The 14,016-nt window shown below is 44.5% G+C and overlaps 4 protein-coding genes across 6 annotated transcripts; 1 reads left to right on the forward strand and 3 right to left on the reverse strand.

Moving 5' to 3' along the window:
• Positions 1-1,767: 1,767 nt before the first annotated feature.
• Positions 1,768-3,643, forward strand: LOC103981491 (gibberellin 2-beta-dioxygenase 3). Its single transcript, XM_009398235.3, has 3 exons — positions 1,768-2,329; positions 2,586-2,931; positions 3,155-3,643. Exons 1-3 carry the CDS (start codon positions 1,926-1,928, stop codon positions 3,392-3,394), a joined length of 990 nt encoding a protein of 329 aa, XP_009396510.3. The 5' UTR covers positions 1,768-1,925; the 3' UTR covers positions 3,395-3,643.
• Positions 3,644-4,759: 1,116 nt separating this feature from the next.
• Positions 4,760-6,523, reverse strand: LOC135610031 (interactor of constitutive active ROPs 1-like). Of its 2 annotated transcripts, none has more exons than XM_065103954.1 (4): positions 6,378-6,523; positions 6,232-6,294; positions 6,016-6,160; positions 4,760-5,932 (listed from the first exon to the last, which is right to left on the reverse strand). In XM_065103954.1, the coding sequence occupies exons 2-4, from the start codon at positions 6,243-6,245 to the stop codon at positions 4,988-4,990; spliced, it is 1,104 nt and encodes a 367-aa protein (XP_064960026.1). In that variant the 5' UTR covers positions 6,246-6,294; positions 6,378-6,523; the 3' UTR covers positions 4,760-4,987. The 2 variants fall into 2 exon arrangements, with proteins under 2 accessions (XP_064960026.1, XP_064960027.1); XM_065103955.1 differs by having other exon boundaries at positions 6,434-6,452.
• A 1,544-nt stretch (positions 6,524-8,067) lies between these two features.
• On the reverse strand, positions 8,068-9,873 carry LOC103981492 (14-3-3 protein 9-like). 2 transcript variants are annotated; one of them, XM_009398236.3, is made up of 5 exons: positions 9,709-9,873; positions 9,341-9,644; positions 9,158-9,245; positions 8,330-8,439; positions 8,068-8,244 (listed from the first exon to the last, which is right to left on the reverse strand). In XM_009398236.3, exons 1-5 carry the CDS (start codon positions 9,779-9,781, stop codon positions 8,088-8,090), a joined length of 732 nt encoding a protein of 243 aa, XP_009396511.1. In that variant the 5' UTR covers positions 9,782-9,873; the 3' UTR covers positions 8,068-8,087. The 2 variants fall into 2 exon arrangements, with proteins under 2 accessions (XP_009396511.1, XP_064958184.1); XM_065102112.1 differs by having other exon boundaries at positions 9,341-9,790.
• A 527-nt stretch (positions 9,874-10,400) lies between these two features.
• Positions 10,401-11,678, reverse strand: LOC135609024 (dof zinc finger protein 5-like). The gene is made up of 2 exons (XM_065102114.1): positions 11,561-11,678; positions 10,401-11,341 (listed from the first exon to the last, which is right to left on the reverse strand). Exon 2 carries the CDS (start codon positions 10,984-10,986, stop codon positions 10,534-10,536), a length of 453 nt encoding a protein of 150 aa, XP_064958186.1. The 5' UTR covers positions 10,987-11,341; positions 11,561-11,678; the 3' UTR covers positions 10,401-10,533.
• Between the last annotated feature and the right edge of the window lie 2,338 nt (positions 11,679-14,016).

The following is a 14,016-nucleotide window of genomic DNA, read 5'->3' on the forward strand; positions in this document are numbered from 1 at the left end:
ATATTATTTCCATATAAATAATATGGAAATGCTCCTTAAATTAAAATGTCAATATTAGTGCGTATTTATGGTGACTTATGTGGAAGTACATCGACTTTGGAGAATATTTATAAAAATTGAAATTTTATAATGGTATATACAAAAATTTACATATTTTTGAATGTAGGATTATTACATCCCAACAATAATTACATAAAATATCAAAGGAAAAAATGAATATAATTATAACGCATCGAAATGACAACAAATTATATATATATATATATATATATATATATATATATATATATTCACGATCTCATATCCTTCAAAACCTTTCCAAACCTAATTTGGATTTCTATATTTTTACAAATATACATTCCAAATCGATTGGTCTTTCCTTGTTGAAAAATACCTTACCTATGTCAACCATATCAGTGAAGTTTAACAGCTACAAGTCCAGCGATGGACTCATCCGTGTGCTTGATTTCTCTTGTCTCTACCCTAAGACAGTTTAAGAATGAGAAGTTTTATGATACAGTTTCAAAACAAAGCAGTTTTGATTCGTATTTTGAAATTTTGAGAACCGGAATCGAGTCGTATAGATACTGAAATGAGAATTGACGGTTATGATTTTAGTTTGAACCGTTAGTTTTTAATTTTTTAAATTAAAAATAATTTTAATAATAATAAATCATAATTTATAAATTATATATATATATATATATATATAAATATTTAATGAACCACTATTCAAAAATCGTCGATTTCAATTAAAAACAAAACAAAAACAAAAATCAGAAACCTTAACTGAACCGTCATTTCGATTCAGTTTGAAACGTATGTGTGAAGAGCGTCACACGTGCAAAAGATGACATCTCCATCGATGTGGCCATTCGTAGACCTTCCGCGATGGAATTCGCATGCAGGCGTTCTCATAATAATTGTTTTCCATGGGTGACTTGGTCGGTCCACCCAAACAGGAGATCGCCCTCAATAATTCATTTTATGTTCTTCTCCATTGTGGCTACTAAATGCCAACGGATGCAACCTTTAAAGCACGTTGTATCGAATCATACTCGATACTTCTTCACCGAACGAACGGGTTCGACAATTTAATTTGATTTCTTCTTTCTTTTAATCCAACCAGTCAAACCTTATGTCATAGCTTGAGATAATACGTATATAAATAAATATACATGGAATCATGAGACTGGCCTGCCAAACCGCGTGCACATTCTCTGTGGAACGAGTTGCTTTGACATTTCATTTGCGCAAAGCAAATGCTCGTCGGCGACTCTGTGCAGCCGGCTCAAGGTTTATCACAGGTCATCCGACCTTTTGTTGCTTTGCTGTTTGTGCGTCAAAGACTTTCTGCAGCCGGCTCGAGGTTTGCAGTAACTTAATGATTGCTTGAATCATCATCACTTGACAAAACGAGCCCATGAAGATGAAAGCAAGCCTTTGTTTAATGGGAGATGCACATCCTTTTCTTCGCCGCACTCTCGGGGACAACATACACGTGAAGGGTTGGAGGATGAAGAGGAGGTGAAACGTTTGACTACCACCTTAAAATGCAGGCCTTCTAGCTCAAGAACTTGTCCACAGACCTATTACATCACGCATAAAAAGGTCAAGCGGCTGACAGACACATAAGGTTCATGTATGAAAACATATTAGTCATCCAATCATGTCGGAGTCGGAGCTGAAATGAGGATCTCAAGCTTATCAACCGCGGGACACTTTAGATGGAAGACCATCTCACGATTCCAAGCCTAGGTACAAATTGGAATCCTTGCAGGAGCAGCTACCACTGTGCTCTTGGTGGCGGCCTGGTCTATATAAATCCACCTCCTCATGCAATTCTACTACACAGCGGTCCGCTTGGAATAGGAAGCGACCCCCAAACCCCGTTCTCTTCTGATCTGCTCCCTTTCTCTACAAAGATGGTGGTCTTGACTGATCCAGCACTAGATCTGATATCCCTCATTAGATCGCCGAAGCCCGCGGCTTGCTTCTCAGGTGTTCCCGTCGTCGACCTCACCAAGCCTGACGCAGCAGCGCGCCTCGTCGAGGCCTGCAAGGAGTTCGGTTTCTTCAAGGTGACCAACCATGGGATTCCGGTGGAGTTCATGCGGAGACTAGAGGCGGAGGCTGTCAACTTCTTCTCCTTGCCTCCGGTGGAGAAGGAGAAGTCGGGTCCTGCCAAACCGCTCGGTTATGGGAACAAAAGGATCGGTGCTAATGGCGATATGGGCTGGGTGGAGTACCTTCTCTTCGCAGTCACCTCGAAGCCATTGTCTTACACTCCGATGGACTTTCTTCGAGAACCCTCGGCATGTTTATTTCGGTAAGAACAACAAAAAATGGATATTATAACGATTCTGTTTCCGTTTCTAATAGTATTCGGTATGTTCTTTTCGGTAGGAACAATGAAAGTAGATAGTATGATGATCCTGTTTTCGGTTCTAACACTATTTCATGAGCGTCTTGCAGTAGAACCGATGTGTGTTATTTTTGGCACTTTCTTCGCTTCTTGAGAAGCTTTTGTCCTCTCTCTTAACGTGTAGCTTTACTCTGGTTTTGGTCGGCGTGATGTGTTGCAGCTCTGCATTGAAGGAATACTTATCAGCCGTCAGGAAACTAGCTTCTCAGGTGCTAGAGCTGATGGCCCAAGGGCTAGAGATTGAGCCCAGAGATGTCATCAGTAAACTAGTGACAAGTGAGGCGAGCGACGGAATCTTTAGGCTCAATCACTATCCTCCATGCCCAGTGCTTCGAGGGTCGAACTACAGCTTGACTGGCTTCGGGGAGCACACAGACCCACAGATCATATCTGTACTGAGATCAAACAACAGCACAGGCTTGCAGATAGCGCTCAAGGATGGGAGCTGGGTCTCGGTTCCTCCGGATGAAGAGTCCTTCTTCATCAATGTTGGTGATTCCTTGCAGGTGATCATGCCCCTTCCCAGCTCTTACACTGATTCCGGTTCATGTAAATATCAGTGAGGAAGAATCCTCTAAGCAACTTACGCTACTGGTCTACTATATCTCCTCCATCCAAATACAAAACAACTTGCATGTCTTTGTCACATAAAACAGCACCTTCATGCATCTTGCTGAAGGCTAGGGATCATAATTCTGCGATACTCAGGATAGGATTTGTTTTCTGTAGGTTCTGACAAATGGGAGATTCAGGAGTGTGAGGCACAGGGTGGTGGCCAACGGGATGGAGTCCAGGGTCTCAATGATCTATTTCTTTGGTCCACCCTTCGCCGAGAAGATTGCCCCGTTGCCACAGCTGATGGGGGAAAGAGAGCACAGTCTGTACAAAGAGTTCACATGGGACGAGTACAAGAAGGCTGCATATAAATCAAGGCTGGCTGATAACAGGCTCGGACCGTTTGAGAAGTGAGAGGTCACTGATGGAGGAAGAAGAGCTGGTGACACAAGAAGACGAGTTGGCACAGCTTCCCTTGCTTTTTCTATCCAGAAATGGTATCCGGAGAAGGTTATAATACGCTGCTGCCTTTTCTTTCTTTGTTCTCGGTACCAACTCTTCTCATGTACAAGCAAGCCACCACCTTTCATCGTTGTCAAGCAAATGTATCTGCCTTAAGAGCCATGCCCTAGTCTTTTCTACCTAGTATCTTTAAGAGCTTTACCCTGCTGCTGCTGCTGCTGCTGTTATTGGTTGAGATAGTCCTGTTAATAGTACTGCTACAGTGATGCATGTCAGTTTATGAATCGTATACAGGCACTGCTACATCTGGGCAAGTCCTACTCGTACAACCTCCTGTTGTGGATGGCGTTGCTCATGTATGAATATATATACATAACTAATTGAACCCTTCTCATGCTACATATAAAAGCTCACGAGTGTACATCAAACTACAGGATGATCTATGATGTTTTCCATCATCAGAGCTTATACTTCTATTATCTATCTTTTTCCATTACCACTAATCGTAATGGTAGATCTACCTTACGTGGAATGCATCGATCCATGCGTCCTTTTCCCTCGCGTTAAATGTTCTCCTTCCCCCTCCGTTGACGACGACGTGTGTAGCATTTAAATCCAAGTAGGCTACTCGTAGAGGCAACTCGATTCCATGGGCTGTAGAGATCTTCCCCATCAATGCTTATGCAAGTTCAATGAACGCACCCCCCCCTCGTCACCATCGATGCAGGTGCGTACGTACCGTTCGCTTTATCATGTTCTTTTCCCCTCTGCTACGAGGATGCGCATTTGATTGGCGACATTAAGATTCATGTTTCATCTCTGGGACTGGTAATTTAGCTTTGCTCGTGTGGCTGCTCTAGATGTTCATTTGCTTAAGGATGTGGAACAGAAGAACAACTCCTTCAGCAAACAGCTGGGAAGAAAGTTGCCAGCTGCTAAGAGCAGTCAGAGACATGCAGTGAGTCGCAGAGCTTGGAAATTGGTGATTGAGCAATGGAGTGAGCACTCGGAGGACCTCCTTGAGACCGTTGGCCACAGCACGACATCACAGGCATCCAGTTTCTGGCGCATGGAATCAATGGCTTGCGGTGGCACGGCACACGAGCGGTGCTGAGAAAGAAGACGCGAGTTGTCATCCTTCGTCGCCGACCTTGTAGTGTGAGCTGTGTGTGAGGCCCATGTGAACCTGCCACTGGAGGCGCAGTGACTTGACCTACGTCTGCCATCGTCCCACTGTCATCGGCTGCTCAACCTCAACATGACTTCACTCGAGGAAGGAGAAGCTTGCAATCGAATGATGCATTGCGACAGTAGATATAATTACCCATCACATGAAATGATATATTCCCAACTTCAAATTATGTTCTTCTGGGAAAACATTTGATTCTCTTATATAATCTTATATATTATCCGATCCATTGTCGTCAAATCTGCAACACTGTATGTGGTTTAACAGCGGCGTGGGAAGAGACGCAGATACAATCATCCACCAAACCAAACCAAAGCAAACAGACACGGCGCGGCATCAAAAGGCTGATCCGATCTCTACTTGCGCTGACCTTTCTTCTTCCAGAGGTCACCAAAGATCCGAACACCCGCCCCCTTCCGCTTCCCCACCGCCCCTTCCTCCCCCATCGCATCCCCGTCCATCAGCACCGGACCCCATTCCTCGTGCCCGACATCGTCGCCGGCTGCCAGCGCCGCGGCAGCTGTTTCGGCGGCCTTTCGCCACTGCTCTGTCTGCACCCTCAGCCGCTTCATTTCCTCCTCGAGCATCGACTTCGCCCCTACTGCCGCTTGCAGCTGCTCCGTCAGCAGCTCCGCTTTCTCCCTGCTCTGTTTCAGCTCCTCCTCCGTTGATCTCAGCTTCTCTGCGAGCTCCTCTTCCTTGGCTCGTGCTGCGTCGGCAGTTCTCACGGTCTGCGACTCCGCTGTCGTCTTAGCGAACACGTTCTCCTCCAGCACAATTCCCACCTCTGTCGTGTCCTCGAGTTCAACCAAGTCGAGCAAATTCGGAAGCTCTACCCCGCCGCGCTGTTGTTCCTCTTTCTTGTCTACCATTTGATCTTTCCCGTATTTCTCGTTCTCGACTGCTGTTTTAGCTTCCTCCTCCTCCTCTTTCTCGGTTACTGTCGCTTCTTCTCCGGGCTTGCTGTGATCGTCGTTCTCTACGTTTGTGGGCTCGGTCGGTGCTACGACTTCGAAGACATCAGTAGTGCGCGCGGAATCGACGCTCTCCTCTTCAATCTTCGCCTCCTGCGTGACTTCTGACGTCTCTTCGGAGTCCTGCTGAAGCAGAAGATTCTCCGCTTCTTCTGCTTTCACTACTGGGATAGCAGAGGGTATCTGCTTCTTGGCCATCTCGAGAGCTCGTTGAGCATCGAGCTTCGCGGCTTCGGCCAAAGCCAGCCGGTCCCTTAGCATCTTGAGCTCCTCCTGCGCTTCGCCAAGCTTGGTCTCCACGTCGGAGACTCCAGTGCCGCGCTTCTTCTGGATCCACAGAAACAATAGCCACAGAATTGGATCATAGATGTAGAGGTCATCAAGATGGACAGGGATAGTGGGAAGCTTACCTCGTGCAAGGGACTACGAGGGGATCGGCGATCTTCCGGCTTCGCACGGCGGTCGACTGAGCGTTGGTGGCTGTTGGCCTCAGAGTTGGTCTTCAGGTGAAGAGGCGCCGCTCGCTGCGGCTGCCTCTGCGGCAATTCCGACGCTCTGTTTCCCAACAAGCGATCAATATGTCTGACAACAGAAAACAAATACATGAATCTGCTTCTTATCAGTACCTCGACCTCGGCATCGAATCGAAGCTCAATGCTGCAGTCTCTTGTTACGAGATCGCCCACCACCTGCGTACAAGCTCAGCGGTTAAGGTTTTGGCTTGAGAACCGGTAAGATCAACACTGAAGACTCGAAGGATGAAGCAAATTGCATGGTTTTAACACATGACGTCCCCACACTCCATTTCTAGCTTCTGGCGCTCAGCACCTCATGGATCGATCTGATGACTCCCATGCAATAAACCTCTGCGTGATTCGAAGCCCACTCGCCACTTAAGAAGGTGGTTCAGAAGAACCGAGAAGGTGAGGGCGAGAAGACCATGGAACATGGATCGACCCCATTCAATAAATGACTGCCTGATGGAGAGAAGAAAGACAGCTACGCATGGCCAACTCCTTCGTTCCTTTTTCTCCAAAAGGATAAGATTGCCAGTGTTAATGCCACAAATTTGGGACCCTATTCCTGACAATTTTACCATGGATTGGTGTTCGGCTCGATGCTAATAATGAGGAAATTGGATTTGCAGAAAAGAAACCTCAAGATTTACTGATTCAAAGCAGAAACTGAAGGAATTCCCAGAGCTGGAGATCTCACACAGCAGGTTTCGGTACACGCTGAAGGAGACTGAATGATCACAACTGCGGTTCTCCTTAACTTTTAATCTGCTTCACAACGTGAGACATGAAATCAAACGGTGGAATATCTCTGTTTGGAATGGAACAGATGAAGCACTGCCATCCATGCATTTGAACTTGAGTAGTCCGAGCAAACATGGCCTTGGAATATAAGAGAATTAGGAGAAAAGAATGAAGAGCGTTAGTCTCTCCTTCTTCCATGAGACACTTCGATCGGTCCCCCTACTTCGTTGGCGTCTCATGATGGAAGTCGAGAACTCAATAATCTTTCTTCAAGTTTCTCTCAGCTATATACTCCAGTATTTTCGCATGCAAAGAAGGTTTACTCCAAATGCACCTCTAAATATTTCCCACTCGTATGATTGATGATACTGTTGGTTGTCACTTGTAAGAATTTAGCTCTCGAGGGAAGAAAAAGGAACAAAAAAAAAAAAGATTGGACAGAATTATATTTTGGTGCTATTTCAAAAAGATAAAAAATCTAAGAAGCTCTTCTGAGAAGTAGCATCCTCGACCAAAAAACAGAGCATGCATCCTGAAGCACTTCTGTTAGCTTACAGCACCTAATCTTCTTTTTTGTTTTCCGTGTATATAGTGCATCATAGCACATAATTTTCCACTTCATATAGAAATGGAGTGTTTCTTACCAAATGCAAAAGCTTTCTTTTCAAGAACAAATAGGGCATGCAAATTGCTTTTAAAAGAGAAAGATTATGATTGGGGAGGCAACAGTTGGGTGTGATGATGCTGAAAGCTTTCGAGTTTCGGACAAACATTGCATGTGTTCTCACTCTCTGATCAGGTCCCAATGTCCGCATCTCACAGCCTACCAACTAAAGTTTCAATGACTAGCAAATTCTAGGACTCACCCAACTTATCACGTTCCATCACTGTCTGCAAAAGCCTTCCCGTAATGCTTTGGGGGTTGAGCCTCAACGGATGGTAAAAAGCTTCACTTTCTACGCCTGTGGGGGTTGAGCCTCACGTGCCTGTTTGGAGTTCGCACTCCCGAACGATGGAGACCATCGGAGAAGATGATCTCTCTATGTATTACAATCGACAACGATGATGGTTCTCCAAAATCGCGATTTGTTTTCCAATGCAAAAAAGCCAAAGCATCACTCGATTATAACGTCATCGAGTTTCTGCACAGATACCGACTAAGAAGAGAACTGAACTTTTACATCACTGACTGTCGACATTCCTGGCATAGAGAACTTACATCACTAGTCTACGAACGTATTGACATCAGAGATCCAGAAAGCGAGGTTATCCTTCAGTAACTTCAAGATCAAAGTGCTATCCTTGCATGGTTCTTCTGGATCCATCAAGTCGATCCCACAGATGGCTTCATCAAAAGCCTGATGTGCTACTTGGAATGCCCTGAAATTATAATAGTTCAGGAGTAAAACGAGGACAGAAACAGTAAACCAAAAGCTCGAAATCAAGCTCCACTGTAGCATCATACCGCACGGGTGAGCCCATGATCTCGTAATAGAAAACGGATAAGTTCAAAGCCAAACCCAGGCGAATTGGATTTGTCGGAGATAGCTCTTTTTCAGCTATTTTGGTAGCAGCCTGAAACAGATTTAGACTACCATAAGCAAAGTTACACATGCTCGTAGCTCTGCAGCACATGAAAACAGATCAATCACTTTTACTCGTTATAGAATAATAATAATAATAAATAATAATTATGACGATCATACTATTCGAAAGTCCCATTCAATTATGTGTCACAATAGAAATGATTAGTAACACCGACACCGATATCGAATAGATAACACTAAAAACTATGAAATTTCTTCTGTCAAATCAAAAACACAAGTCTAAAAGACAACGTAAAGAAAATGTTTCTAACTAAATGAATCACTTAATAAAAGATAAAATGACAGTGGCTTCTACTTTTAGACTTCAGAGAGCCCTATCTTTGAAGGAGCCAGCAAAGATAGAACAAGGACCAGTGATACATCCAACTCAACAAGATCTCTCCAGTCTAGTCGAGGTGTTTGACTACCTCTCCGAATATTTAATTTAGATTTCTTATTTTCAGTTCCAAATGTCAAACGTAACCTCGATCGACTCTCGTTACAGAACAGCTGACCAATAAGAAATTAAGCTCTAAGACTTGAAGAGTGGAGATGATTAATCAATGTTCAGACCGATCTACATGACAACACATCTTTGATTACTTGAAGAAAGCAGAAAAAGACTGTGCTCAAAATAATAGATTATATGAGTTTACACCACGGATCACAAGACATGGATTTCGAAGAAGGTGATGATCTATTATTACCTGGTAAACTTTAAGCGACTTGTCTGCAATCTCTTTCTTTTCATTGCCCGTCTTGGATTCTGCGAGGTATCGATAGTAATCTGCCTTCCTATGACAATTATCGTGATAAAAAGTCACATTTTTGGTCCTTGGAAACCTCAAGTTGCCATGAATATATACCGACGAGAGAAGTCGTTGTCTCACATCTTGTGGTAGAAGACAGACGATTCGGCGTCGGACGAGGAGGGAATGAGGTGGTCGTCGACCATGGCCAGCACATCGTTGCAGATGCTCGCGAGCTCCGCCTCCACCTTCCGGCGGTACTCTCTGATCACCCCGAAGAAGCGCCCCTTCGCTTTCGCGTCCTCGTCGTCGATCGAGGCGAGGTTCCTCCACGAGTCCCTCCTGGCCGTGGCCACCTCCTTGTACGCCGCCGACAGCAACCTCTTCTCCTCGGTGGTGAGCTCCACGTCGAGGTGCGCCAGCTTCCTCATCGAGTCTGCCATCTCTGCGTGACAAGCAACAGCGGTGCATAAAACCCTAACAGAATAGGGAAGATGGCAACGACGTACCGTCGTATCTGTGGACTTGTTCGGCGAGCTTGGCCATGAAGAGCAAGCGCTCACGTTCTTCATGGGACGCCATTGCGTTGACCTCTTTGAACTCGGGTCAAGGAAGCGACGTCGGTTCCTCTTCAACTTATAAGGCGTGTAGATCGAGTGTCCCCCACAATCTCGGACTCTTTCAGGATAACGAGATGATGAATCTCGAGAAGATCATACGAATCCCCGAATCCTCGCCTCTCTGAAAGTAGATAAGCAAGATAGGAGGCCGGCGAATCTAGATTCGATTCATATGTTGGACTCACCAGCATAAATTACGGTATCACCTTAATCATTTGCATGATTTGATTGATGCACGTAATCTCGCTTTCCGATTATTAATTCGGACTTCTCTACTAATTACCATAGATTAGTCTCGAATTATTAAGGAGTATCGTAAGTGAAACCACGAAGTTTGACTGATGTCCCATCTCCACAGTTTTCATGGAACGTATGGCAATATCGATCGCAATATCTACAGTTGATGATCGAGGAAAAGAGAGAGTTTCGACTGAATCACTAATCCGATTTTTTTTTTTTTTGCTGGATTTACTCTAAAATTAACAAGTACGATTCGATTAGGTTGGAATTTCAAGGCAATCGCCCGATCTGTTTGCACATGATAACAAGTACAATCGTTTGATCGCAGCATGCAGAAAAGACAGCTCAATTCCCAAGTGTTGCAGGTTCCAATGGAACACAGATCTCCTTTCTCGCTGAAAGCTGAACACATTAATCATAACAAAGCATAAAGAAAAAGAAGATGCACATCATGAACACACGACCACCGAGAAGTCAACAGAGTCCACCGTTGAAAGTGCCGTAGTCAGCCCTCGGAGGCGCCTCCGGCCGCAGGAGCCAGCGCGCAGCCAGGTAGGGAGGGGAAGGGTGCTCCAAGACGCAGGTGGCGGGGCCGGCGGTGGCGGAGACGCCGCCGTGGGGGGCTCGGCGAACCTTGCGGCGGCCGGCGCCCACGGGGACGTTCCGTAGCGTGCCCCCGGCCGTCCAGTAGCGGTGGCAGGCCTTGCAGAAGTGCCGCGGCTGGTTCACATTGTAGTTGTTGAAGTAGCAGAACTTGGTCTCCTTGCTCTTGCACCGCGGGCACGGCAGCGCCACCGCGGCCGCCGCCTCCCTGGCCGCCGCCGCCTCGTCCTGCGCCTCCTTCTTCTCCTTGGCTTGTCTATCTTCCTTTAGGATCACTGCCCCGAAAAGCTTAATACTTGCTGCTTCGTCGACTTCGCCCATCATATGTGTGTCTGAGAGAGAGAGAGAGAGAGAGAGAGAGAGAGAGAGAGGAGCAGGGTGGAGAGAGGAGGCAGGGTTGAGGCTATATAAGAGGGGGCAAGCAGTTCATTCCTTTGCATTAGTGTGCCATCTCAAGCAAATGGATAGAGCAGCCAAAGGAATTTAAAGCAGAGAACTCAGTTTGGAAAAGGCGCGTTCGCTTTGGGGGCGAGGCTTTGATGTCCGCTTCATGACAGCAAAAGCTCATCTCTTTCACCACCATCACCTTTAAATGCAACAAGTCCCCACCAAGGAAGGAAACGCAAATGTGATGTTGGTCTGAAACGGTACTACTGCTGCTGGTTCGCCTCATCTGATCCTGCGAGTCCACTGTTCACGTCAATTCGGATCGTAATTTTCACAAGTAAACGTATTCGTATCAAAACAATTCATATATGAGTCGAAGATCGAGAGAGAATTGTTCACTAAGAACTGAAACAACCGAGTGAGTGACAATATTAAATTGGAATCAAAATTAAAAAGAGGTTGTATGTCGACTGTAGCTATTGAGTAAAAAAAAAAAAGAATAAAATCAAACCATAGTTTGGGCATATCCTCGTGAATATGGAAGAAGGACAACTCCAGTCGACTAAGCAACAATAGTTTCATATTGTTGAGAATCCGTGGACGATCAAATCACCTAAATCATGATGTATTTATTTGGAGTCTTCACTGGCCATGAGACTAAATTTGCATGTCCTCCGACGAAGAGATTTAGTATGGAAGTTAAAATGATGTTGTCGTCCATGTAGACTTTATACGAATCACATCATATGGTCTTCTTGTTTGTTGGTCCTGCTTCCAACCAGCTTGCTTTATCCATGACCTTTTGTCAAGTGCTTTCCTGACTCACATCGAAAAATGCCTCCAACTACTTGAGAACATCAAAAGAACAGTCGCAGTTGAGTGGGTTAGATTGTGCTATGAATCAAAAGCTGGGAAAAAGCTGCAGTTAGCAGCAGCTTTGGATCTCTCAGCACAAAGGATTCACCTCCCTTTCCTAGCACATAATCATTATCTCTGCCATCTGGTTCTGCCAAAAGACCTACAAGGAAGGAGCAGGTGCCTGATAAAGAGAGAGAGAGAGAGATGGGAGCAATTAACATGGAGTAGCAATTTAGCATGCCGGTGATGGGTGTGGCTGCCAAATTGGAACGAGAGGGGAGGGAGTGTCATCTAAACAATGCAAAGGCTCCCTCGCTGCTTTAGTCAATGGCTGGCTTTGCACCAAATAATTGCAAAAGGCGCATCTCGCTTTATCTTTTGATTGGAAAAAGCATGTGCTTTTCTGGGTTCGCACAGCTCTCGCTACATTATAAAAAGCCTCCCATTACTAAAAGTTGGAACTGATTTGGTTGGAAAGGCCACGCTGCCATGTCGCCCACTTTCTTTCCTAGTCTCTGCTTATCCTGTGTTTACGACTCTTTATTACGAGTCGTCTTTGAGAATAAACAAACATCTTTAGCTTTTCCTACTAACTAAACATAACAAAATGATTGAAAGATTAATGCTCTAATTTTCGTTATCAATTTCTTTTCGGACAAGGGTATTATTATTATAAACTCTAATTTTCTTCATGAGTTAATCCAATCCTTGAACGATTTCTCTCGCCGTCTTTAGGTAGATCAGAAAGAAATTTTAGGAACACCGAGGTGCTCAACGACCGAGCCATAATTCACAGACCTCTTTCTTTCATGTTCATGTTTTCTTAAGTAATTTAGTTACTTATTCTCTAAATAACATGGCTCCGGGATTTAAAAAAAAAAGAAAAAAAACTTATCAAAACCAACAAGCACTTGGTATCAATTTGTATATGATAAAAAGTAATATAAATACATACATATATAAATATAATTATTAGGACACAAGCTAGCTGCTTCTTTTCTAACGACAGGTAATGTGGGTACGACAGGTTCTGCCATATATAAATACAGCAAGGTATGTATGCCACATGCCATCCGACTTTTTCTATAAACAGGAATCTAATGATGAAGACGGGAAGGGTTGTGGCTAGGAAATACGAGGATTTTGAGGTCAAGCATGTAACAAGAGGAAGCGATGAAGCAGCAGCTCACCTTCCTGCAACAATCTGTTGCTAGCGTGGAAGAAGAGAAGGTTTGGTTTGGTTTGGTGTGGTGTGGTATGGTGGTCTACCAAATGGGACTCTTAAAGCTGCGCCCAATTATGCTATGTTGATCACTTGGAACTCTTTCGTGAGAGCCTACTTTTTATTTCTTTTTCCTCGCCCCTTTACTCTTTGAGAAAGATATGCATGAACGGCCGCTTTTGGTATTTTCCAACAAAAAAAAAGGAGATCAAACAAATGTAAAGGTCGATGGTTGAGAGGTTCACCTGTTCCCACTTAGATCTTCTTTTTTAAGTATGCGTCGGGACCATGGCTCACGAACTGGATACGATGGAATGGACATTGCCCGAAAGATGAATCACCATAAGTGAGCTTCGAGGTTGATTCGGTCCGGCCAAATAGCAATGCCTGCATAAGAAGGGTTTGCCAAAGGCTGCACATCTTCTAAAGCATCTTCGTGCGAGGAGGCTGTGAAGTTTCTATACAAAACGAGATGGAGAGCATCCATTGTCCAGCGCAAAGAGTGGTCTTTTGTTATGAAAGCAACACAGCCACTTTTAGAATAACGCATGCGAAAAGTGGACAATTTGAATAAAAGATAGTGGGTTGTTTCACTATTTAGGTAATGTATTTTCTTTTATCCAAAGGCATCGACGGGGTGAAAGCATAACTAACCAAAATGGAACCAAATACCGATTTGGTCGAGTCTAGACTTGACCCCTTCGATAACTTTTATAAATTAAAGGGCTTTTTTTTTTCTTTTAAGAATCAAATGGTCTAACTAGTAATCAAATCTGTCAAGAATCTGATTTCCCAGTCCGATCCGGGATTTATAAAGTTGAAGCTTGAAGACGACACTCTTTTTCTGATAGTAATCTACAGTCAAAGCCCAAACTTCTTTAAAGCTA

The sequence above is a fragment of the Musa acuminata genome, chromosome BXJ2-4 (genome assembly GCF_036884655.1).
Source record: "Musa acuminata AAA Group cultivar baxijiao chromosome BXJ2-4, Cavendish_Baxijiao_AAA, whole genome shotgun sequence".
NCBI classification, from domain to species: Eukaryota; Viridiplantae; Streptophyta; class Magnoliopsida; order Zingiberales; family Musaceae; genus Musa; species Musa acuminata.